Here is a 24,458-nt window from a genome sequence, read left to right on the forward strand (position 1 = left end):
CCATTGCTCAGCAGTCCCAAAACAAAGGGCTTAGAAACCCTCAGATGAGAAAGGGACCTGTCGTCTGCTGTGTCGGAGGACTCGTGCTCTTCCCTGGATTCCTCTCGTCACTAGAGCAGGCGGTATGGCCCCAATACCAGGCTGGTGCCCCAGGCGCTTAGTCTGCGGCCGGCATCCACCTGGTCACTGTCCCTTCACCCTGGCAGGAGGCCGGCCTCCTTCTCCACCAGCCGGCTGACCGTGCGCAGGGCGAGGGGCAGGGCTGTGTTGACGTCGCGGTGATAGCGGGGGCTGCACACCTCCGTGCTCGGTGTGAGCACGAACTGGGCCACGCTAGGCATCTTCAGGAGGTTCAGCAGCTCTGTGGCCCGGGTGTGGATGGCCTCTGCCCCCTCATCACCGTGCGGGGAGCTGGCAGCAGGGCTCTGGGCCAGTGTCCTCATCTTTGACAGCAACAGAGACACCCTGGGGACAAGGGGGTTCCGGCCACTCAGCTGCAGACGCTTCCCTCAGTGGAAAGGGGTCTGTGTGGAGGGGGCCAGCCCCCTGGGCACTGCCCCCCACCCTGGTCAGCCCAGCCGCCTGTGTCCACCCAGGACACTTAGGACAGGGAAGACCTCAGAAGCCACATCTTTCCACACAAAGCTGGCAGGTGTCTCCCCCAACTCCCTGACCACGCACCTGGGGATCAGGTCTTGGCTCCGGGAGGCCAGCTTGGTCAGTGTGGTCATAAGCACGGTGACAACCTGCGGTGGACACTTGGGCAGGGCAGCAGAGGGGCGGGACTGGGTGACCTCGAACAGCAGGGCCTCCAAGGCTTCGAAGAACTTGTTGATCTGCTCCACGGTGCACCTCCGGTCATAGGTCACCGACAGGTATTCGCCAACAGCCCACACCTAGGCCCAAGGACAGAGGCTCAGCGCCCACCCAGGCTGTCCTCTGTTGGGGTAGGAGAGGCCAGCGTCTGCCTTACCACGCCGGTGACCATGCTCGCTCGGCTGTGGACACCGCTCACACTGCCCAGGAACTCCAGGAGGTGTCTCGCCAGCTCCACCACCAGCGAGGGCTTCAGCTTGCACAGGGCCAGGAACTGGGAGCTCAGCACCCTGCCGAAAGCACTGTGTGCCACTGGGCTCCGTGCAGCCGGGTGAAGGCTACACCGCCATCCCCAGAGAAACTTTCGCCTCATGGGGGGGCAGGCTGAGACTAGCACTGTCCCTGGGGGTAGGGGGTCTGCAAGAGGGACCTGAGCCAGTTTGGAAGATGACAGACTTGGAGCAGGGAAGGACTGGGGGAGTGCTCCTAAGGGGGCAAAGAGAAAGGGTCTGGGGCTGGGCCATCAGCGGACCCCCGCCCCCCTCGAGGCTGCTACGGGCCCAGCCTGGAGGGTGGAGCTGCAGCCACCAAAGGGGGAGTTGAAAAACCCAAGATGTGCTCCTCCGACAGGCATAGCCATACCTGCCCAGGGGCTACCATGGGGCGGGAGGGGCCCACCTGTGCACACGGGCCTCGAACTGTGGGACTCGGTAAAGTGAGTCACTCCTCTCCAGGAGCAGCAGCACCAGCTGGTTGGTCAGGGCCCCACTGGCGATCTGGGAGTCAAGAGAGTGCGGCTCAGCCCTACCCACCCTCCGGCTCCACAGGCCCCCTGCCGGCCACTTCAGGGGTCTGCCTGTGGCTGAGTATCGGGTTTGTAAAGCTCCCCAGGGGTGGCTCAGGTGGGACCCCCCTGGCCTATGGGAACCTTTATTTTGGCCTCAGAGGCAGACACCTGCAGACCTCGGAGCACCGGCCCATCCTGGGGATGGGAGACAGGGCCTGGCCCCTTCCCTGTGAGTCTCCTGACCCTCAGAGCAGCTGTGGACAGGGGCTGTGGCAGGATGAGCTGTCTACAGAGGTCAAGGGCAACACCGTGGTCCTCGCCCTGGGCCAGCCCCTCTGCCCCCAGTTATGTGAGGCCCGTGGGAACCGGGTCCTGGGCAGCACGCTCACCTGGGTAACTGCTGAGAAGAATGCGTGGAGCAGGGTGGGCACAGCCTCAGCGCACTGGGCCACCCGGGCACAGCTGGCCATGGGCTGCAGCAGCTGGTGGAGTGGTGCCAACCTGGGGACATGCAGCATGGCCCACTGAGCGCCTGCCCACTCCCCAACACAGACACGCTCTGAACACATGAACCTGTGTGACTGCACAGGCTGGTGCCTGCAGATGTCAGGGCTGGCCCCAGGTGGCCTCACCATCACTGTCCCCCTCATGTTGCTAGGCCTGTGCCCGCCAACTCCTCACTCCCTCACTCCTCAGGACCACCTACCCCCGGGGGGCTCAGGGAGACCTCAAGATGCCAGCACACCCGGACAGTGGCACAGTCAGCGCTCGCTGAGCTGCTGGCAGTTCCCAGCTCAAGGCCCCTACCTCTCTGTGGTGCCGCTGGCCTTGGGGCGCAGCAGGTGCCGGAAGAGACCCTGGAACTGTGGGTCCCGGAAGGCCTCCAGGCAGCTGGGGCTCCTGAGGGAGGTGTCCCAAAGCGGCCTCTCGGATGGAGCTGGCCACGACCTGTGAGTGCAGACACCTGAGGCCAGGTGGGACGCGGGCTCCTGGCACAGGCCACCCAAGTTCTGATTAGGTACCTGCCCTTCAGGGCACCCATTTGTCAGGGAGAGACATGAGCCAGTGCCACCATAACATACAGCATCCTGATCCAGCTGTGCCCTGGGATGATGGGGAGGGGTACAGGGCAGGGGCCCATGGGTGGCTCTGCCACTGAGTGTAGGGACAGGCCGTGGAGCTCCAGGGCTGCCCTCAGTGGGCAGCGAAGGGCAGGACCCGCCCTGCCTTGGAGGTGTCTTTGCAGGGCACAAGTCGCCAGTGCAGGGGTCAGGAGCACTAAAGGAGGGGCCAGGGAGAACGGCTAGTTTGATGGCACAGGTGGGACTGGCAGAGGGGACAAGTGGGGACCCACCTGAGCTGCAGGTCCAGGGCCGCGGTCAGGCAGGGCAGGTCGAGCAGCGCGTGCAGCATCTCCACGGCTGTGCTGGCGTCCACCAGAGCTGGGAGAAGCGCCACGAACTCGGCGGTGAGTGCTGGGCTGTTCCAGGCCAGGAACTGCAGCACAAACACAGGGCTCAGGCGGGGCCGGCACCATGGGGCAGCCTGTGCGGCCAGGACCCACTGCTGCCACGAGTCTGCCATCCGCAGGAGGGGCTCAGCGCCTGCCCCTCCTCCACCTTCTCCCATTTCACTGTGGTCAAGGAGACTGAAAATACTGTTTGGTTCTTTCCCAACTTATTTACTTTTTGCTTTTGCATCCACTTTGTACAATTAAATCAATCATTTCCCACCTGTTACTGTTTTCCTCTGGGAGGAGGATTAAGGTCCCAGCTGGGTTTACAAGGCCACACAGGGAAGTGCCGGTTGCAAAAGATGCACCGAAACCCAACGGCATCAAAGTGCTGCCGGCACCAGGCAAGGGCCCAGTGAGGAATCCTAGACCATAACCCGGCACAAGTTTTGTGAGAACAAACTCACAAAGTCCCAACTAATTACCCCATCCCCAAAGGAACCACGTGCAGCTTTCTCTGATGGTGACACTGTTGACATGTGACGATGCACAGACACCCTCGGCCTCCCCACCTCGCCCTGCACCCGCATTCCAGGCCTGGGACCCACCGGCTCCACACCCATGGCCAGGCCCGCCTGGAGGTGCCGCCAGCAGCAGGAGCAGGCCTGGCCTTGCATCCAGGGACGCCCACACGTGCCTTAAAGAGGTTGGGGAAGCTCAGCGTGAGGATGCTGAGGTTCCCGCCGAACAGGTGGAGGTTGTCCCTGCAGAATTGGACGAACTCGAAGGCCAGCATGGGGCTGTGAAAGAGCTCGGCTGGGACCCTGGTGAACAGGTGCTGGTACACGGCTTCCGAGTCCACCGCGGCCGCCTCCCCTGCCAGGAGCCAGAGGCCATCAGCGCGTACGGCCCCAACATGAGCACCTTGAACATGTCCTGGAAATGCTTCTCTGCGGCTTAAGGCCCCTCAGAGTCTCGGGCCAAGTTTCCAGAACACCAAAGGCTCCGAGACACCCTACACGGGGACACTGGTTAAGCCACACACCCACATCTCCCAGGGGCCACAGGCAGCTCCTCTAACACAAGCTACGGAGCATTCTTTGAAAGGTGCTAGTTCCTTGACATTTGGGTTTCATGGGCCAGTATCACGGTAAACAGCGTTTTGCTGTTTAAAAATGTGAAGTTCGCCCCCCCTGGGGCCAGTAGTCATAAAACAATCGACATCTAAAACAAACGCGAGGGGAGAGCCCCTGGGTAGAAGCCACCCTCCAACGAGAACACGGCCGCCCTGCGGGGGGCGCTCACCGTGCGTCAGGAAGAACCGGGCCAGAGGCAGCAGCACCCGCACGCAGGCCGGGTCCCCACTCAGCCGCCCGTGCAGGGCCTTCAGGCAGGACAGGGTGCGGTAGAGGAAGGACGGGTCCTGCCGGCACAGCACGTCCAGGACCAGCACGGCCTCCACCAAGCACTGCGGGGACACGAGGCCACGTCGGAAGGGTCTAGCGCTGCTGCCCCCCACGCCCCGAGTCCCCGGTCACATACGGCTTTCTGCAGGTCGGAGTCCCCCTTCCTCAGGGCTCCTGAGAGGATGGGAGAAAGTCAACTCGGCTCTGCCGCAGCCTCAAAACAGCGTCCTGGAAGCTCCGGGCGAGGACTGCGAGAGGAGGGGCAGGACGGCGGGGGCGGGGGGAGACGGGGAGACACGAGGAGACTCGAGGTGGGGGCTGAGACCAAAGGGGCCCGGGCGGGACAGGGTCCAGGCCCGGGCTGGGACACGGCCCTAAGGGCACGGGTTCTGTCCAGTGCTGAGCTCCCTGGGCTGACCCTGGAAACAAAAAAGCCTCCTGCCCCAAACTTGCTACCCGGGGACACTAGCCCCCCGAGTGGCAGCTCAGTGAAGATCCGCTGCCCCGACTTCACCTCTCGGGAGGAGGGTTGATCCCCAGAAGGACAGCGCCCCAGGGCGGGGCTGGAACTGGCAGGACTTACGCCGGGTGCTCTGCTCAATGAGGCGCTGGCAGTACTCGAAGGCCACCTCCCTCAGCCGCTCGCGGGGGGGCAGCAGGCGGCCGGCAGCAGAGGTGGCAGAGATCACCGACAGGGTGGAGCCCTCCAGCTCCGACTTGTCGTCTGTGGAAGGAGAGGACGCTCAGGGGAACAGTGTGTGGCTCCCCGAGCAGGGACATGCTCGCTGCCCCTACGTGGAAACACACGAGAGGACATGCTCTGGCCAGCCTCCCGCCACGTGGAGAGTCGGGGTGCCTGGGCTGCCTCTAGCTCTCCCTGTCACCGGACACCCTTTCGTGTGGCTGAGGTTTCTCCCCCCGGCAAGTGGCTAGCAGACCAGGAGTTCAGCAAAGGTGTCCCAACAATCTCATCACTCTGGCTTCTCCCTGCACACCCATGAGGGTGTCTGAGGGCTTCCCGGGGCTGGCCGAGGGCACCCACGACGCCAGGCGGTGGGCTCAGCTCTGTCCCGAGTCCCCAGGCCTTTGCTGCCGGCCTCCTGCCCGCTGGTGCCTGGGGCACACCTGCATCCCACCTGCCTCCTGCCTGCATCCCCGCTCGCCCGCCACACAGCACACCTGCCTCCTGCACTTGGCGCACCTGTGTCTGGGGCACCCGGGCCCTCGGGGCCGCTGTGCTGCAGCCAGGCCCGCAGCATGGAGAAGGCCTGCACGTTCAGCCACTGGTCCTCTGTGAAGTGGTGGCCCGTGGACAGCACCGTGAAGAAGTCTGTGGCCACCGCCCCGTCCACCTCGGTGATGGGGCCCGGCTGCAGGGAAAAGACGGGCAGGGCTGCAGGGCCCCCTGGGCCGGGCGGGCGGACGGGACTGAGGCCGGGAGGAAGCTCTCTAGCTACTCAGGAGGGCAGAGGAGAAACCTCGCGAGAGCCTGAGCTAAGAGCACAGCCCGGGGACGTGAGCGTGAGATCTGTGAGGCCCCACCCCACCGATGCCCCTCTGCACCAGGCAGCAGCCCGCCCTCTGTGGGTGCAGAAAAGCTGTGGTAACCCCAGGCCTCCCACACCCTCCTCCGCAGGGCCTTGTGTCAACCACACACAGAGCCAGAGCCACACGGGCTGGGGGCTGTGACCCTGCTGGCCCAAGCCCCCAAGTGGAGGCAGGGCTGGCCATGGTGGGCACAGACCTACGTGGGGGAGGGAGATTTTGGGATCCTGAGTCCCCTGAGGTCCAAGAACAGCTCTGGCCTCACCTGCCGGGCTCTGGCCGTGGAGAAGAAGCCGCTGGAGTGCGGGAGCCCTTGCTGGACGCTGGCGTAGCGGAGCCAGTCAGTGAGCCTCTTGCTGAGCAGGGTGGTCTGGTCTGCAGAGGGGGCGGGGATCACGTGGACGGAAATGGCTAAACCCTGCAGACGCCCCGGCCCCACCTGATGCCTGTAGAGCTTTCCCAGAAAGCAGGCAGCTGCTCCCACAGGGCCCCTCGTCCTCTTCCATGCAGAGCTCCCAGGCCCCTGCCTGCCTGTCCCACGCACCCCACCTAAGGGCCCACGTACCCTCCTGGAGGACACCTGGGCTGAGGCCCACGACCTTTGATATGACGGGGAGGAGGTGCCTGAGACTGGGCCCCTCGGGCTGCCGGCTCTCCAGGGCTCTCAGGATGTGCTGGGCCACGGTTCTGACCTCCTCTGTTCTGTCGTCCTGCAGAGCAAACACAGGCCAGGTGCTGAGAGCTGACCTGCCCCAGTGCCCCTCGAGACCAGCTCTCTCCTGTTTTGGGAGTCTGCAGCAGTCCTCATGGCCACCAGGTGGCCAACTTGGCAGAGACTCTCAGCCTGGATCTGCCCGAGAGCCCCTCCCGGGAGGAAGGGCAGAGGGATGGCCACCCTGCCCGGGCGCAGTCAGCTGGGTCCAGGCCGGGGGGATCACCGAACCCGACCCCTCTCCTGCACAGACACACTGCCAGGGAAGAAAGGCAAGTCCTTCTCTTCAAGAGAAATGCTGCTAAGTCGGTAGAAATGTCATGATGTCTGGGATCTGTCAGTTGTTGATGACAGGGCTGTGGAGACAGAAGCCGGGCTCCGTCGTGCTGTTCTTTCTACACGTGCACCCAGGGGCTTTGGCCACTAGATGGCAAGGCTGCCCCCGGCCCTTCGGGGAAGTACCCGCAGGCGGGACAGGTACAGTGTGGCTGGCGCTTTAGAACGGGCGTGGGAGGCCCACCTTCCTCTCTGGCTTCCTTGTCCCAGGCGGTCTCCTATAAATTAAAACCCACTTTCTCTGCTGAGCTCCTCATGCAGCAAGTCATTTGGTCTGAGAACATCTGAACACCTGGAACAGGGACTCTGGGGTTCTGAAGGCTGCTGCTCTATTAGCCTAGGTGATGCCACCCCTGAATGTCCAAGAATGTCACCAGAGCAGCCCAGACCCTGTGGCCTGACTGGGTCAAGAGTGCTGGATGGCTACTCCCAAGGACCTGGGAAAGACAGGAAAGGGGGTGCAGGAGCAGGCAGATGTCTGCTTGTTCTAGATAATTCCGAGTGCTGGGTGTCCCGGCACACCTGAGACAGTGATAAAACTGTCGAACGGAACAGGAACCCGAGCCGAGCGGGCCATGCAGTACTGGCGCACTCATGGGACGCAGGCCAGCGGGGGTGCTCACGAGGCCCAGGGCCAACTGGAGCAGTGACGATCGCGTTACCTGGGCCAAGAGCACAGAGGCCACCAGGCTCAGCTGTCGGGTGCTCTGGGTGTGGTCGCAGGACAGGGTCAAGCTGTCGGAGGGTGACATCTCTCTCAGGATGGCGGCACAGAGAACCTGGAGTGGCTCGGGGCACACGGGCAGGCAGAGGGTGGCCTGTAGCAGGTCCACGCATGTCTTGTCCAGCCTGGAAGGCGAGACCCCAGTGGCGGTGACACATCATGCCCAAGGCAAGAGCACCCAGCACCCCAGAGAAGCTGGCCCGGCTCCCTGTGGCCTGGACAGAGCATTGTATATGTGAGGGCCTTCAGCCCCGGTTTAAGTGCACACAGGACTCAACACCCCAAGGAGCGTCTGTGCAACTGCCGGGCATGGACAAGGTTCTCCTAAAGCCGCCATGTCAGGAGCTGGGCCCACGCGGTGACCACACTCACCTCCGGTTATACTTGGTGGCCGAGACAATGAGGAAAAGCCTCCGCAGACAGTCGACAGCGTCGGGCCCCAAGTCTTCCTCCCGCAGCAGCTTGCTGACCCGGGAGCAGAACTTCCTCAGCTCCTCGGCCTGGATCTCCCTAAACAAAGACGAGGACGACGGGACACACGCGCTGCTCTCAGCCACAACAGAATGACCCTTGGGCCGGGGGGAAAATCCCACTTTAGCAAAGAGAAAGCCGGGTGTGTGGGGACACTGTGATCCCGCCACCCACAACGCCTCTCGAGGTCAACTCGCCAGTGACCCAGACTGGTTCCTCTCTGCCCGGGACGTGGCAATCCGCCACTGCCGTAACACACTCCGGCAAACGGCACTGAAGGAGACGCCGTGCATTCGTGTCAGTTATTCCAGGGGTAGAAGAACTAAAACTGATTGTTTCTAGGATCCTCATTTAAAAGCGGGAAATTTAGTCCACGGTTGCTTTTCAAAACAGTGAGCCTTTCACTCCTGGGAACAACAGTTGAACCTTATATATTAAAGAGCAAATGTTCTGACATATGGTAAGACAATTTCTTACTCTAATACCTCATTGGCTTAATTTAAAAATCTCTCTATCGAGCATTGGCCACGGATAAGATATTTAACAAAGTCTCAAAATGGAAACCTGTTTTTAGGTTTCTATGCCAGTCTAAAAGGCAAAAAAAGGTAAACTATGAAGGAGCTGCTGAGCTGGGGCTCTCTGAGAAGCCCCCCACGAGGCTGCCACCTGCCACTCCCTGAGCTGTGGCCAAAGCCCCCACTTGGCATACTAAATCGGAGTGCTGGAGCCGGGAATCTGGGATCGTGAGGGCGAGACGGAGAGTCCCAGCATCTGGGCTGAGAAGGTCTGATGAATGTCTAGGGCTGAGGTCCTGGGCAGTCCCCCATTTCCTGCTCTTCCTTGAGCTGTCAGATAAACGCCAATGAATTGCTCACCTCCCGTGCCCCTCGTTTCCACTGGCTTACTTAAGCTGGCCAGAACCACGTTCCGACACCTACGGACAACAGAGCAGGCACACACGGTGAGGAAAGGAGAGAGGGACACAGGACTGGTCTAGGACTAACTAAGGTAATGATGTTGAAACCACAATCACCAAACGAGACTGAGGAAGAAGCTACCCATTCGTCTTGCGATCGTAATGGGAATCTTTCCAGAATCTCTCCTCATCCCAACTGACTTCCCTGCAGCAGATCCTCCCGACTGCAGGCTTCTTTCTAAAAGGCCAAACCCTTCAATAGCTCCCCACTGCTTTCAAATCCAGACCCCTACGGACCCTAACATCGCTTACCTGGCCCCGGCTGCTCCTTCCTTCTCCAGCCATCAAGTCCTGTTTCTCTTGCTTCTGCCCCTTTGCGTGGACCCCCCACCCCAAACACTCCCCACTCCTTCCCCGAGCTTCAAAGCAGTTGCCTCTTCCTCCAGGACCCCTCCTGAGCTCGTTGTGCTCTCCCTCCACACCCCCGACCCGTGTCCGCGTCCCGTTTTTGCCATCTACCCTTCAGCTTATAGGATGTTTTTGATACCTTTTTCCACCCTCGCTTTCCATATCTCTGCTATATTTAGAGAAACTAAAGTTCACTCCAAGTCCTAGCTCTCAAACTGTAGCTGTTTATTTTATTTTATTAGAGACAGGATCTCGCTCTATTGCCCAGGGTAGAGTGCAGTGGTGTGATCACTCCTGGCCTCAAGTGATCCTCCCACCTCAGGCTCCTGAGTAATTTTTAATTTTTTATAGAGACAGGGTCTCACTATGTTTTCCAGGCTGGTCTCAAACTCCTAGCCTCAAGTGATCCTCCTGTCTTGGACTTCCAAAGTACTATGATTGTAGGTGTGAGCCACCACACCCATCCCATAGCTGTTTATTTTAAAATGCCACCAGAAATCACTTGCTTAAATAAAGTATGTTGTGAAAACTAGTAAGCCCCAACTAATAAGTTATTAACTTTCTAGAAACCCAAACAGAGAGGACCTGTATAACTCATGCATTTTACATAGGCAAAGACAAACACACTCTATTCTCAACATGCCCACCCACCCAAGACAGAGACGGAAAAACAGAAATTTAAGTAGTGAGGGCTATTTCTTTTGCCTTTCATTACACAAGCTTGACTAGAATGTGAGCGGGGAATGAAGTTTCAGTGGATTCGTTTTTACTTGTCTCTTGGCAAGCACTTTGGGTGAGCATGCTGCACGTTCAGTGAATGCCAGTATTTTTCATTTAATACAGTCCCTAAATTAAAATAAACCATACATCTGTCTGGTATTGAAGGGCTTACCGGGAGATGGTGCTGCACACCCACCAAGCACTTTACTAAGAGATTTTCAAGGGTTATTATTATCACTTTTTTTTTTTTTTTGTAGAGACAGGATCTTGCTATGTTGCCAGGCGGGTCTCAAACTCCTGGGCTCAAGCAATCCTCTTAGCCTCAGCCTCCCCAAGTGCTGGGATTACAGGTGTGAGCCACCGTGCCCAGCCTCAACAGTTATTTTGATCAGAGATTTTTGTCCTGTCCATAGACTTTAGAACTTAATCTGCATTCAAGACCTTGCTCACTATAATTACGGCAACTCAACCATCCTAGTCTTTCCCATCAATTGGTCCAGCTCTGAATCCAGGTGGGTTGATTTGTTTTTCAGTTTACCAAGGGCTTGTGGTTCTGGCTGCATTCTCTTCTTTAAAACAGACACTATCAAGTCTTAGACTGTCTGGTGAACTGTGGGGCCTACACTCTGCTTTCTCCCATGACTGGCTAGTTACTGGGAGTCCGGGAACAGCCCGGAAACAGAAGGTGGTGGGTAATATCTCAGCCTAGCCAGTGAATCCGCGCGAGAGCGATCTTTCCAAATGTCAAAATCCTCCCAGAGCTCCCCCAAACCCTCGGGATGGTATTCAGCTCCATGGCTTGGCACACAGCTTAAGTGCCAACAAGCTCTCCAGCCTTTGTGACTCTGTGCTGACTCCAAACCAAGTAACAGCTCCTGGCTACCCTACTTCCCGCCAGACGTGGGGTTGTCACCAGGCCTTTGGCCAGACTGTCAGCTGGGTCCCACCCCACTTCCTTCCACTCCTCCTCCAAAGCCCTGCGCAGGCGTCACGCCCTCAGGGACCCAGCTGGGCGCTCCCCCGACCTCCGCACCCCATGCCTGGCCGGCGTCCCGCCGTCTCTGGGCGGGTCCAGTCGGGCTCCCGCAAGTCGCCGACGGCCGGGTCCAGCCCTCAGACCCACCCCCGCGCCCTTAGGGAGACGTGCGGGAGTGAAGCCAGGCCGCAGCGTTCCCGCACCTGGCCTGCTGGAGCAGACTCTCCGCGCCCGCGGTGAACATCCCGCCGCCGCCGCCGCCGCCGCCGCCGCCGCCGCCGCCGCCGCCGCTGCTGCTGCTGCGCGCGACTTCCGGGGCGCGTCACGTGCCGCATCACGTGGGCAGGACGGGCAGGCCGCCGGCCAATGAATTTCGGCGCGGAGCGTCTGGGGCGGGGCCTCGAGCACGGAGGCGTGGGTCCGGGTCCCCCGCTGGAGATTCTCTAGGGTGGCTGATACTGGGTACCGGAACCTCGGCATCCCGGAACCTCAGGACCCCGGAACCTGGAGGCCCCGAACCTCGGCACCCCGGATCCCCTTGACCCGGAACAGCTCCCGATGGAAACTGGGCGCCCGGACCCTTCGAGGGAGTCCCTGGCCCCGCCGCGCCGCTGCCGGTGTTCTAGTTTCTGTTTTCGGAGCGCAGCGCGGTCGTGTGCTAGGCCTTGGCCGAGGATGGCCTGAAGACATTGCACAAACTCCGCCGCTTGTGGGCGAGTCCGGCGGCGTCCGGCAGTTTGCGAGGGACAGCTGCGCTCTCCGCAGTTTTTGCTTTTTAAGCTCCCATTTACTTAGCACCCACGAGGCCCGCCCATACTGCTTTAGAAAAGTCTTATTCAGTCCCCAACATAGTCATGGGATGTCGCTCTCTATTTTATAGGTGAGGCAGCAGGCGGGGAGGGAGGTCAGTTTCCATTATTCTGAGAGATGTGCCGGGGGCCAGGATGTGTTTGGCCCTGGCGACAAGTATTTCCACCCTGCAGGCCACATGAAGACACGGCGACACCCCCCCCCCGCAGTCCCAATCCAGTGTGAGAAACGCTGTTACAGCCTGAACTGGGCGGGGATCCTACAGGAGGAGGAAGGTTTCCTGAGGAACTGCAGCCTAAGAGGGGCCCAGAGGGTGTGCAGACCCAGGCCCAAGGCAGAAGGTCTGGACGACAGCACTGTGACCTGCTGCCTGTGGCTTAAATGCTGGAGGGGCAGCCTGCCCACAGGCCGCAGGGTGGAGAATGGCCTGAGGAGCCAGGGAGAGAGGAGGCTGGTCCAGTTGTGGTCCAGGATGGGGAGGTGACCTGGGAAGGGGCAGTAACCATTCAGGGGTAGGATTTGCCAGACCTGTGATTGACACATTGGGAGACAGGAGGAGGAACAGGGAAAATTCAAGGGTAGCATATTTCCAGCTTAGGCACCGGGCAGTGTCATCCATGTGGTATTGGGGCAGAAAAGGCCCAGGAAGTTTGTGGCAAGAATCATTCATTCAGTGAACAAGCAGTGATTGGGCCCTGTTTTAGGTTCTGGGGAAGAGAGTAGTGAATGGGAATGAATGTTCTTTGGGTAGGGTGGGCCAAGGTCAGGCCTTGCAGGGATAAGCGCTGAGAAGACAGCTGGGTGGAGGAAGGACTGGGGAGAGGAAGGCCCAGGCAATTGCCTGCAGGAGTTTGGACATGGCTTTGGGATGCCCCATAGTGCCCTTCAGATGCTTGAGGGTGACTGGTGCTGAGGAGGAAGGAACGGGCGCTGATGATGAGTGCAGCTGAGCGTGCTGCCACCCGGGGAGCACACAGAGTGCAGTGGTGCAAAGGGAGACTGGCTGTAGGTAGTCTATGGAAAGCCTAGTGCATACTGATGTTTAATGTAAAATGTGTACACAGTTAGTGCACAGATCTTAAATGAACTCAAATGTTTTTTACATTTCTATAAATCAATGGTAAATTGGCAAACGTCGTCTTAGCTCTATTTAGGCTTTATGGTAGGGAGTGATTTGCATTTGATAATGTCCGTGGTGTAATTACTACTGCCAGGGCTGGTTTCAACATACAGACCATTCCCAATTCCCTGGAGGCTCAAGGTGCCCCTTCTCAGTCAGCGGCCCCCCTGCACCCAGCGGTAACACTACCCTCCTCCCATCACCAGAGATTAGTGTCGCCTCTTTTTACACTTCATGCGGATGGAATCATGCAGTATTTAGCTTTTCTTGTTCTTCTGTGAGTATCTGGTTTGCTTCCAGAGTTTGGCAATAATGAATGGAGCTGCGATGCACAATCTTCCGTCTTTGGGTGGGGGATATACACTTCTCTTTGGTACCTACCCAGGTTTGTGGGGGGCTTTTACTAAGAACCTAAACTGTGTGCCGGGAATCAATCTCAATCCATCTCCCCACCCCACACACCCACCAAGCAGTTTTACCAAGGGTAATATCTGACTTGTTTCTTACAAAATTTACATTTGTGTAAAATGTTTTTTTAAGGTCCCACTAGTGAAAAATGGTCCTAATCAAAAATGAGATTAAAAAAGACGAAAACTTAAAAAGAGATGCAAATTAGCTAATGCAGCCACCTGGAGGAAACTTAATTATTCTTACTCATGCTTGGTATTTGGCTGAAATCCTGAAATATGTTGTATCTGTTAATGTTGTGTTAATGCTTCAGTTAGGATCTTGCGGTGGAAATGGAGTCCCGGGAAGGAGGGCAGAGAAGCAGTCAAGCCTCATCTGTAACCGTGGAGAAATGCGAAATCTGAAAAATGCAAGTTATCTATTTAGCTGAATGAGTCGCACACACAAACACTGCAGAACCTTGAAGGGACATACACGTGATGAACACATTCTTATAAAATCCCCAGCCAGTAGTAGTTTGCAGCAGAAACACCCAAGTGTCTTGTTGTAAACCTGGGGGGCCCTGAGCAGAGGTGGTGGCAGCTGCCTTTGCTGCAGCCGATGTGCATGGAGCACCCTGCCGGCCCAGGCTCCACCTCGCTCAGTCCCCGCGATGCCCTCTGAGGTGGGGCTGTGCACTTCACACATGAAGAAGTGGAGTGTGTGGCAGGCTGAAGTCCCAGGGCTGGTAAGGAGCACAGCGGGAGCCTGAACCAGGTCTGTCTGCTCTGAGGTCAGTGCCATGTCCACCGCCACCCCCTGCCCCCCAATACCTAGATTAGGCAGGGCCTCAGAGAAAACATACACAGAATGGGTAGACATTCTCATCTAGCTAAGCGCCAGCAGGAAGGGCCCACGTGGGCACTGTGGGGACCTGCAGGCACCCCCGCCCCAAAGCCAAGCTGTGGGCATGTGCCAGGGGTGGGGTGGCTTGCTGGTTCCTCCCTTGCCAGGTCCGAGGGGCAGAAATGAGTTATCTTTGCATCCTGCAGCTGCAACATCACGCTCAGAGGATCCTGGGGGCAGATCTCTGAGGCTAGGAGTGACAGCACCTACATAGTCTCCTGTGCCCGCCGGCTCCTTCCGAGGAACGGGACACCCAGGACACGTGGAAGAACGCACATCCTGGTTCAATCTCCTGAGCGCCTTGGGCGCCCTCGCTGCAGGGCACAGAAGCGGCTGCCTGTGCAGACTGTCCGTCTGTCCGTACACTGTCCCTCAGCAGCATCCCCTTCACAAGCACCATGCAGAGCCTTGGTGTCATCTCTTTAATATATAATTTTATTTCTGGTTATAGAAACAAATGCTAAGAGGGAAACAAAACTTCCCCATCCACATACAACAATTTAATAGATAAAAGGACAGTTAAAATAAATGAAAAACAAAAAGTAGAAATTTTAAACTTTGTTATAACTTTAAAACATTAACGTCTGATACAATTAGAAATCACATTCAGATCTCAAACTTTTAAAAAAAAAGTATGGCTCCATATTAAAAAAATACTGTATCCCATTTGAAATGAAAACACAGGCCACCCACTGTGGACGTGGGGCTGTCTGTCCCCCGGCGGTGGCGCTCATGCCTCCCCGGCGCCGCTGTTCCCTCCTCCGAGGTGGGACACGGCACCCGGACGTGACCCGAACCTCACATCCCACACTCCAGAACCAAAATTTCCACTTTATAGGATACCGTTGCTTTTTAAAGCACTGATTATTAAACATATTGTGAAAAATACTTTAGACAGCCACTGTAAAAAAAAAAAGAAAACACTCACACACACATACGCACGCACCCCAACCAACACCCGCCCCTCCCGAATTATTTTTACAGGAGAATTATCATTCAGATTAAAAAAAATCTCAGTATTGGCTTTAACCCCTCCCTCGAGTGTGCGAGCTGCCAGCTTGGGGTGTCCGGGATGCTAGAGCCTCAGGGCCTGGACGCGGGGACGTCTGAGGACACGACCCAACACAGCTTTGTCTCTTCCTCCCCCTTCCCCCGTCCTGAAACCGAAGTCGAGCCCTGTAAACGCGGCTACGCCAGGCACCCGGAAGCCTTTCTCCAAGGGAAGGCAGAGAAGGCTTTGATTTTAAGTCCCCATTTTTACTGATAAAAAAAGAGGAAAGAAAACCTGGACCGGTTAACCGAGAATTTAGAGGCCACAGGCACAATTCATTTACTTATTTATTCTGAGACCGAGTCTTGCTCTGTCGCCCAGGCTGGAGCGAGGTGCTCCTCGAGCAGTCCTCCTGCCTGCCTGGGGTCACAGGCGCCACCGCACAGTCTAACATCCACAGGGGCCCGTGAACTTCACACAGGGGAAAAAAATCGAATCCAGAGTCACAGATCTCGGTTCAGCTCAGCCCACACATTGGGCAATTCAGGGCACAGTTCTAGCTGCTGCTCACGACTCTGGACGAGAACTGGAAGGACGGTCCCATTGAGTCCCACGGCTAAGGGAAGCAGAGCCCTGGCGGGGCAGGGGTATCTCTGTATAGCGAGTATCTGGGGGAATCAAATGAGCAAACTGTTCCAGAAAGGAGATTCCCAGATAAAGAAGAATAAATCAGACATGGTAAATTCTGTATGTATATTTTACCTCAATAGAAAAATAAAAAACCTATTCAGGCAGGAAAAAAAGAATAATAAACTAGGATTCTTCTAATTCTATTCTGACTCTGTCTAAGGATAACTGGGTAAGGACCGAAAAGATGAGAGTGACCTGGAGACCCGGCAGTCTCCCTCGGCTAACCCCGAAGGACAGACCCCGAGCCGCAGCGAGCAAAGGAACGTGCTTGCTGCTTCTCACTGGCCCACATTTCCCCGAGTGCTGGAATGAGAGGCAGGGGCCTTGCAGGGGTTCCCCCGGAGAGGACGCAGATGCCTGAAGACAGTGACTGTCCTCTCGACCATGTTCCCAAACCCTGAGCAGCCAGAACCGGCCGTTAGGCCAAGTCATGGACACCAAACCCCAAGGCTCACCAATGCAAAGAAGGGATTTCCCTTTCAGTCCTGCCCCGAAATGCAATGAAAACGCCCATCCTAGTGACAGGCAGAGCCTCTGTGTCACGCTCCATCCTCCTGAGGACAGCTGGCCCCCAGGGGAGGCCTCCGCCCACTGATCAGCGCGTGTCACACTCCAAGGACGAGGCTGCTTCTCAGGGTAGGGCTCTGACCTCTGACCAGCTGCTACAGACTTTATGCGACAGGCATGGTGAGGTCCATCACCTCTTGCTAGTGGCTTCCGACTCTCAGGTTTGGCCCCCGAGAACCTTTTCCCTTCTAGGAGAAGCCAGCCCAGCCTCACTCCCCCAGGCAGCACCTCTGGTCAGGGGCAAGTGCTGGCCTTGCCCCAGCCCCTCCACCCTGCCCAGCTCCCAGGATGAGTTCTGGAACGTTCCTCCTGAGGCAGAGCAGAGGCGCTGGGCCGTGACTGCGGGAGGGAGGCTAAGCCGGGTGGTGGGAGAACAGCAGAGGCCGCTTCAAGGTCTGCAGGCTAAAGGGACAACTCACAAGTAACTTGTTTTTTTTTTTTTAACCTAAAAGTAAAACTACTTTCTGTAAACAAAGCGAAATGGGCCTGTTTGTAATCTCAGTTCAGAACATGCTTGTAGTTGTGTCGCAGAATCCCATGTTCCAAGCAGCTGTAACTTGGAAGCAGCGACCTGGGGCTGGGGAACGGAGGGCAGACAAAGAAACAGCAGCTCCACAGACGGTCCCTTCCATGCATTCAGACCGCCTGCCGTGGGGAAGGGTCCCCTCTCAAGGCACACGGCCCAGCTCGTCACCCTGCAGGGGGCTGCGGTGCCACCCGAGATACCCTGCAAGGCACCAATTCCAAACCCTTCCTCTGGTGACCAAATGTAGCAGCTCGTGGTATTAAAAGAAAACACTAGTAGCAGATGTCTTGCACCAAACCCTAGCAGAAACAGTTTGGTACTCGGATGAAAAAAACCGTGTCCTGAGCATTTAAAAAACACTAATGTGTACGACAAGGCCTGGAGAAAGGAACTTATCAAATGCAAGGAACTTGTGAGATACAAGGAAACAATTTAAAAATAACAGACAGAAACTGGGCAAGAGACCATGTGCCATATTCTCTATTCTGCCCTAACTTCCAAGAGCCGAAATACACTCCAGGGAACCTCCAATGCTCAGTCCTGTCCAAAGAGTAATCCTGTCTTCATAGCAGCACAATTGAACAATTTAAATTATTCTTATTAAATAATATTGCTTCTAGGCAGAGGTATCGTGGAGGAGGCCGAGAGGCGGCGGCGGCAGACACGCTTTCCTGCAAACCCACGCGAGGAGGCGCAGGGCGTCGCCAGGACAGCAGAGTGGCCTACAGCGTGGACGTGGACGGGGCTCCAATTCAGCATCCTGGGGCTCTTCTGACGTGCGAAGAGGCTACGACCCTTTCCTGTGACTTACCCTGGAGTCGCGGCGCTCTCGTCAGCACTGAAGCGGGAGGCGGCTCGCAGGTTATTCCGAAACCCTTTCTCGGGGGGCTCTGCTCTCAGAGGGGCGAGGAGGTGCTGAGGACAAACCCGGGGTGTCTGCTCCAGGGACAGCGACCGTCCCTCACACCAGATGAAGTCACTTAAGTGCCAAGCGGAATTTGAGGCTTCTGAGGAAAAATAGACTATTCACCCCACCAGCTCTAAAAGCTACGGGAAAAATCCTTTCTTCTTTTCTAACATTTTCTCAATATTCAACTAAGTTTGCGTCTTTTCCAATGAAGTCTGTTCTTTGTCTCTATAAAGTGAGACACCGATTTCAAAGCCAAAGAAAATCTTTCTCCTTCTGAACTCTGAATTGCCCGACCAGGGGATCTCTCTCCACGGAGACGAGGCCTCCCGAGGCTCGCTGGAGATTCAGGCTCACTTTGGTCCGCGGAGATCCTTCTTTATTTAAAGAAGCGGGAGCGTGAGCTCAGCGACGCCTGTGATCTGAAGCCAGTCTCTCACCAGGACCAGAGGTACAGAACGGGGACCTAGGAGCCAGGAGGCCAAGGTGGTCTCAGGGCACAGGCAGGGAGGCCTCAGCAAAGCACTGCCCAGCCTGGCCGAGAGACACAAAGGACGGCCCCGAGGATCACAGAACGCTCATCTTAGCAACTCAGACATTCACCTCCACCTCTTCCATTTGGCTGGGTTCTTCAGTGAGAGATACAGAAAATATAGACAAGTAGCAAACCCCAAACAGGGACAAAGCAGACCTTAAGGGGCTGCTGGTGTGGTGCTCATGGGCCTCTGCTGCCTGGTCTCGGTCCCCTCCCAGGTCTTCGCAGCTCTGGTCTCCAGGGTCTATGCACAGGGGACCCGACCCCAGGTCTCGCCTTCCCTGAGCACATGGCGACCCATAAGTTGACACCAGCGCGAGAGGACTAGGGAGCTGCAGAAGTGTCTGCCAGGCCATGCACGGCCCCGACTTCAAGGGGGCATTCAAGTTGGGACAAAGGGGTCAGGATGGGTAGTTTCTAAGGCTTTGGAAACAGGATATTCTACTTGAGTCCCTCAAAGGCTTTGAATGACAGACCCTCCACCCTCAACAGAGGCTGGGTATGAGCAGAACTTCAGCAAGCAAAGGAAGATGTAGACAGCTAAGGACAGGTGTGTACCATCCGCCTGGATGACCTGGGTCTCCCTGTGGCCCTTGGCCCCCCTGCGCCGGGGACCCCGGGCTGGTGGCGGGAGCTGGCACGAGAGAAAGCGCCCTGGGCCAAGTGTGGTTCTGTGAAACCCTTTGACTCCCCATATCACACTGGATTGTCTTGATGGGAACATGCTCATCTATCTAAAAAGTTATTTCTGTGACTTCCTACCCAAAGAGCAAGTTTTTCCTGTAAGTGGTAAACCTGGGGATTCGCCAAGCAGGAAGGAGAAGAGAGAAGAGGGTCACCAGGCCTGGGAGGGAGCGGTTCCCAGAGCCATCACTTCCACCCGCTGGTCTCTTCCCATGGGCTGTGCCAGAGCCTCGCGCCCCGGGGTGACCAGAGAGCAGGTCCTCAGACCTCTGCATCTGCAGTGATACTGGCATCACATCGGAATCGAATTGTTTTCACTCCTGCCCCTGACACTGCTAGGGTCAGCCCACCCTCAACAAGCTAGAGAAGGTGGCCTGGGCCCTCGTCCCACACCGTGGTGGGTCACAGGCTGCCCAGACCAGGGCTGTGGCTCTCCCGTCTCCCTGGCCTGTGCTCTTGCTTCTGCGCCTGAGTTCAGCCGGGAGATTCTTGCTGGGTCAGCTCAGAGCACGTCGAGAGGGCGCTTGGCCGGGATGCACATCTCCTTTGGGCACCGGCCCCTCCTGGGCCTCTGGCCGCCAGTTCCAGGACAAGTTCTGGCATGAGCCAGGCATGCCACCTGGTCACACGACCAAAAACCCTTAAACACCTCACTGTTTATAAACCCAGAGCGGTAGCTTCTGGCCCAGCCCTCCTGTGCCTGCCCAGCTTGGGGTCTCAGCTACCCCAGGGCCACTTCCCTTCTCGGTCCCAGCAGAAGCTAAAAGGTGCTGACTCTGTGTGGCAGGATGCCACCCACTGAGCTTCTGTCCTCTCCACTTCCTGGTTCATCCATCCCCTCCCTTTCTTCTCCTTTCGCCTGGAACTCACATAAATATGAGTGAAAAAGGACAGAAACCAAAACCTCACAGCCAGGAGCAGATGGGTTGGAGCCAGACTGACCAGACCAGGTAAAGCTGCGACCAGTCGCTCGGTGACCAGCGTTCTGTTCCAGCCTGGCGCGGGGCGCGCTCTGCAGACGACATCAGCTTTCACAAGGAGACAAACCTGCGGCAGTTGCCATAGTCCAAAAGCAAATAGGGCTCCCCTCTGAGAGTGACAGTCGCTAAGGAGAGGAAGCAGCAGCAGGCGGCCCTCAAGCCCCCATGACACACCCTCCCTGGAGGGCTCTTGCCCGGCAAGTGGAGCCTGTGCAGGGGGCTGTGGCCACCTCCCGCCACCCGCTCGCTCACTCCCACCCGCGCACACACCAGGCACATACCACGCCAGCGACCGTGAGTGGGACAAAGAGAGCGTCGTCTCTCACCCTCAATAGCGGGGACCACACCCAAGGACGCAGCCCCGCTGTCTCCATCCACCCCGGTTCTCCAGACCTCACCCAAGGTAACACAGGCTTCAGAAAAGAGCTTATTTCCATTTAGTTTAGTGCCATAGAAACAACTGGTTTGGGGGCCTTAAAAACCAACGGAACAGGGATTTTCCCACCACAGCAGAAGGGAGGGAGCCAGCAGGGATGTCCTGCGCTTGTCCGGGGACAGTGGCCCTGGGTGGCTGTGGCTGGGTCATGCCGGCGGCCATTTTGAAAGGTGTGTTCCCTTCACACCAGGGCAGCCATGCCCAGCCAGGTCCTGGTTCCTGGGGGACCACCTGCTATTCCCTCAGATGCTCCCCAGGAAACTGGGTCTCTCTGTGGTTTTCCACTGGGCCAGGGCGGAAGCTGCAATGCTGAGGACAGGCCACTGCTGAGAACGGCCACTCCTCAGAGACTCCTGGAGCTCTGTGTTGAACATGTCGTTTCTGTTTGCGGTGCCAACAGGAAAACCAACACCAGAGTGACGAGCAAAATTTAAAGTCAATCTTTACACAGATGACCTTGGTGTTCCTGAAAACGTTCTCCAAGAGAAGCTGTGGGGTCCAATCTCGTCCCCGCATCGTCTGGCTCTGCTCACAGGACGTGCCTCGAGGTGCCACTGGCTGTCTGCAGGTGCAGGGCTACTTCCTGACGGAACCAGCAGCCACGCGACCAAGCAGTGCCGCCCATCCTTTGGTTCTCACCATGCTGCAGACTAAGCCACATGAGACGGCAGCAGCGGAGCGTGGGGGGCACAGCCTGCGTGCCACCCGTGTGCGGAGGGGCCTCCTTTCTGCTGGCTGGCCGCAGCCCCCAGCGCTTCGGGCAGAGGAGATGGTTCCAATTTAAAACAGCAGACAGATCTGGGTGGCCAGGAAACCGTCATCTGGTGACAAGCAGCATGCACAGACTGTGCTCAGCACTGGCGGGTCCCACTGTACTCGTCAGCCGTACTCGTCAGCCACGGATGACAAAGCCACTGGGGAACACGGGCAGCAACTCCTGCCTCCGGTGCCGGGGCAGTTGGACCCAGCCGTGGCCGGTGCTGCGGGCTGGACGCTGCAGCCACGGGCTCTGGACAGACCTTTTGTCCAAAGAACTTTCTCCCTCCGATATTAGGCAGGAAGCCGTGGCTTTCACTTACAGTTGACAGACAGAGCGGCAGGTTGACTCTTCGAGGGGATTAATGCTGGTAAAATCCCAGACCCACAGCTGAAGATGAAAATCTCAAATATATTATCTTTTTTGTGTTTGTCTCAGATTTATGATTCAGCCTGAATTCCATGTTTAAACAAAAGAAATACTTGGGGTCCAAAAACCAAACCAGGACCCCTCCAAGTTAATGCCGATACTGTCTATGTCACGCTTCGGGGAAAGATAGCAGGAAACAGCAGTAGGTCAGCTCTTGCCGCTCTGGCCTGGCGGCCCATCATGTCTTCCCGGGGAGGCTGGCATGTACCGTGCCGCTGCTGTCCTGGCCGCTCCTTCGACCACGCACGGGGGCCAGGGAGCCGTGCTCCGCTCGGGGAGGCTGTCCGACACCTTCCTTGGGATGCTGAGCTATAGCCTTGTCCCCGCACCCCTGACAGAGAGGCCTGGAGAGAGGAGATGGTGCTGAGGGAGGAGGAAAAAAACAAAGAATTCCCAGAATCGTACAATCAGTTGTCTGAACTCGTTTATGTGTTTTGTTTTGAACCACAGGAGGACAGGAGAGAAAATGGAAGGGGCTAGGTGTGTCCGGGGGCCCCTGCCGAGCCACCTGCCCGCTGGGCACCACAGGCCGCTGTTCTCCTGCGTCCGTGGGCGTGGCTGCCTGTACTGCCAGGCTCAGCTCCGGGGGCGCTGCTGGGTGAGTCCCACTCCACCCGGAGCGGGTGACGTCACTCCCCGGGGCTTGGCCCCTGGGGGCCGGCGGCTGCGATGACCCCAGCCTGCGTGGTTCCAGTCCCACTGGGCTCTTCCACCCGGGACCTTTTGACCTCGGGCTCCCCGGTAGAAGAAGCCGAGGCGGCGGTGGTGGTGGCGGTGGCGGTGGTGGCTGGTGTGGCGGTGGCCACTGCCGTGCCGGCTGCCGCGCCGGCTGCCGCTGGCTCCTCAGGCCCCACCTCGCACACCCGGGTGACCACCACTGGCGTGGACGAACTCGCCTGGGTCGCCAGGAGCTGCAGGGGACTGGTGAGGGCTGAGCGGAGGAAGAAGAGGTTTACTTGGAGAGTCTGGGGACAGGCCCACACCCGCTAGCCCAGCGCTCTCTCTGTGCGGCCACGCCATCGCCTCTGGCCTCGCTTGTCTAACCTGCCTGGTGGCCCCCCGTGTCCTTGTCTCCTGTGCTGCTGCGTCTGTCTGGACCCTGCCGGGCACCTGACAGCTGCCCCTCACCTCCCTGACACAGGTGTGCCTGCCCCGGACCACCCGCTGGAGCCTAAGCCCACCCAACCCGGCCCTCTTATTTTCTCCTTTGACTTCTTGCCTCACCCCAGTGGAGCCTGCACACTAGACAGGGTGGAGACCTGGTTTTTCCCTCCCTCGCTCTTAGCCTTATCGCAGTGCTTGGCATGTAGCAGGTGCTCAGTAAATCAACTGATCGGATGACGGGGTGACGTGGAAAAGCACCCGCCCACTGACCACTGCAGAGCGACAGAGCTCAGGCCGAGGTCTGGAGCCCGAGCGGGCCTCACCGTAGGCGCTGCCGGCTACGCTGCTGGTGGGCATGGCGTGCTTTCCGTTCTGAGTGACAGCCCGCACCGGGAGGTGGTGCTGCCCGATGGCCACTGGCGCAGCCGGCTGCAGGATGGCGACCGTGTGTCCAGGGACTCCCGGGGCCACCTGGCTGGCCACCGTCTGGATCACTCCGCTGGCTGCAGGGATCGTGGCAAACGCGATGGTGGGTTTCTCCTCCAAGCCTGCGGAGGAGAACCGTGTCAGAACACACTCGGCCAACGAGGGGATGGGTTTTCACTGATGTGGCGGCCATAAGTCTGCTAACGGGGTAAGTGGAGGTGGCATTAGGAAAAACTTTGGTTCTCAAAAGAAAAATCCCACCAAAGAACTACGTTTCCAAATAAAACAATCAGTAGGGTTTAGAAAAATATTTTAAGTACCTTAACTTGAACCAACCAAATGGAATCTAAGAAAGAGAACGAACTGTCTGGACTGAAAGCTGCTTCAGACCCGTAGCTTAGTCTTCCTTCACCAAATGCAATTTTCAGTATGACGGAAATAAAAATTACCACCGAGATTAAGTCAACAGTGGTAATAACAAGTAGGAGACACTGCTTAATGCACAAGTATTCCCGAGAGAATCCGCTACAGCACCGGCTGCACTGTTGACACGGGCCCCGCTAACCCCTGGGAGGAAACCCACGCCCACTCTTCCCCCAAGTGACTCCTGAAGCCTCCCGCTCCGAGGAGTCTTCGACAGGCTTATTCTTTCTCCTGTGGGAAATGTCCAATTCCAATTTCAGGAAGGACCTCACAACTTATTTCAATGTCACCTTAAGGTAAAACAAATTCCAGGAAACAGCTATGTACATTGGAAGGCCCCGTGCAACAAAGGAAGACGCATTTGAGGATAATTAATGCTGATTTAAAAAGGCAGGCAGGATGGGCAGGGTCCCGAGAGCCACCTGAGAACCATCCTCCGTGAACCCCCAGGCCCAGGCGGAAGGCGCCACGTCCCGGAGGGCAGGACAGCACAGTGAGCTCCCGAAAAGG

At 57.5% G+C, this 24,458-nt stretch overlaps 2 protein-coding genes across 3 annotated transcripts in view; both read right to left on the reverse strand.

The window, feature by feature from the left end:
- Positions 1–114: 114 nt before the first annotated feature.
- Positions 115–11,528, reverse strand: AP5Z1 (adaptor-related protein complex 5, zeta 1 subunit). 2 transcript variants are annotated; one of them, XM_012639129.1, is made up of 17 exons: positions 11,474–11,528; positions 8,152–8,289; positions 7,718–7,904; positions 6,573–6,717; positions 6,273–6,382; positions 5,664–5,832; positions 5,046–5,186; positions 4,599–4,636; positions 4,362–4,524; positions 3,754–3,932; positions 2,958–3,100; positions 2,411–2,551; positions 1,993–2,104; positions 1,495–1,592; positions 974–1,106; positions 682–896; positions 115–465 (listed from the first exon to the last, which is right to left on the reverse strand). In XM_012639129.1, exons 1-17 carry the CDS (start codon positions 11,512–11,514, stop codon positions 195–197), a joined length of 2,424 nt encoding a protein of 807 aa, XP_012494583.1. In that variant the 5' UTR covers positions 11,515–11,528; the 3' UTR covers positions 115–194. The 2 variants fall into 2 exon arrangements, with proteins under 2 accessions (XP_012494583.1, XP_012494584.1); XM_012639130.1 differs by lacking the exon at positions 11,474–11,528 and adding an exon at positions 9,126–9,589.
- An 11,033-nt stretch (positions 11,529–22,561) lies between these two features.
- FOXK1 (forkhead box K1) overlaps positions 22,562–24,458 on the reverse strand; it is a 59,660-nt gene continuing 57,763 nt past the window's right edge. The window contains exons 8-9 of the mRNA XM_012639158.1: positions 23,423–23,647; positions 22,562–22,926 (exon numbers count right to left, since the gene is read on the reverse strand). Of these exons, the coding sequence (XP_012494612.1) occupies positions 22,625–22,926; positions 23,423–23,647 (527 nt within the window). The 3' untranslated portion in view covers positions 22,562–22,624. The remainder of the gene's footprint in view (positions 22,927–23,422; positions 23,648–24,458) is intronic.

The sequence above is a fragment of the Propithecus coquereli genome, unplaced genomic scaffold (assembly GCF_000956105.1).
Source record: "Propithecus coquereli isolate 6110/MARCELLA unplaced genomic scaffold, Pcoq_1.0 Scaffold137, whole genome shotgun sequence".
In the NCBI taxonomy this organism is placed as follows: Eukaryota; Metazoa; Chordata; class Mammalia; order Primates; family Indriidae; genus Propithecus; species Propithecus coquereli.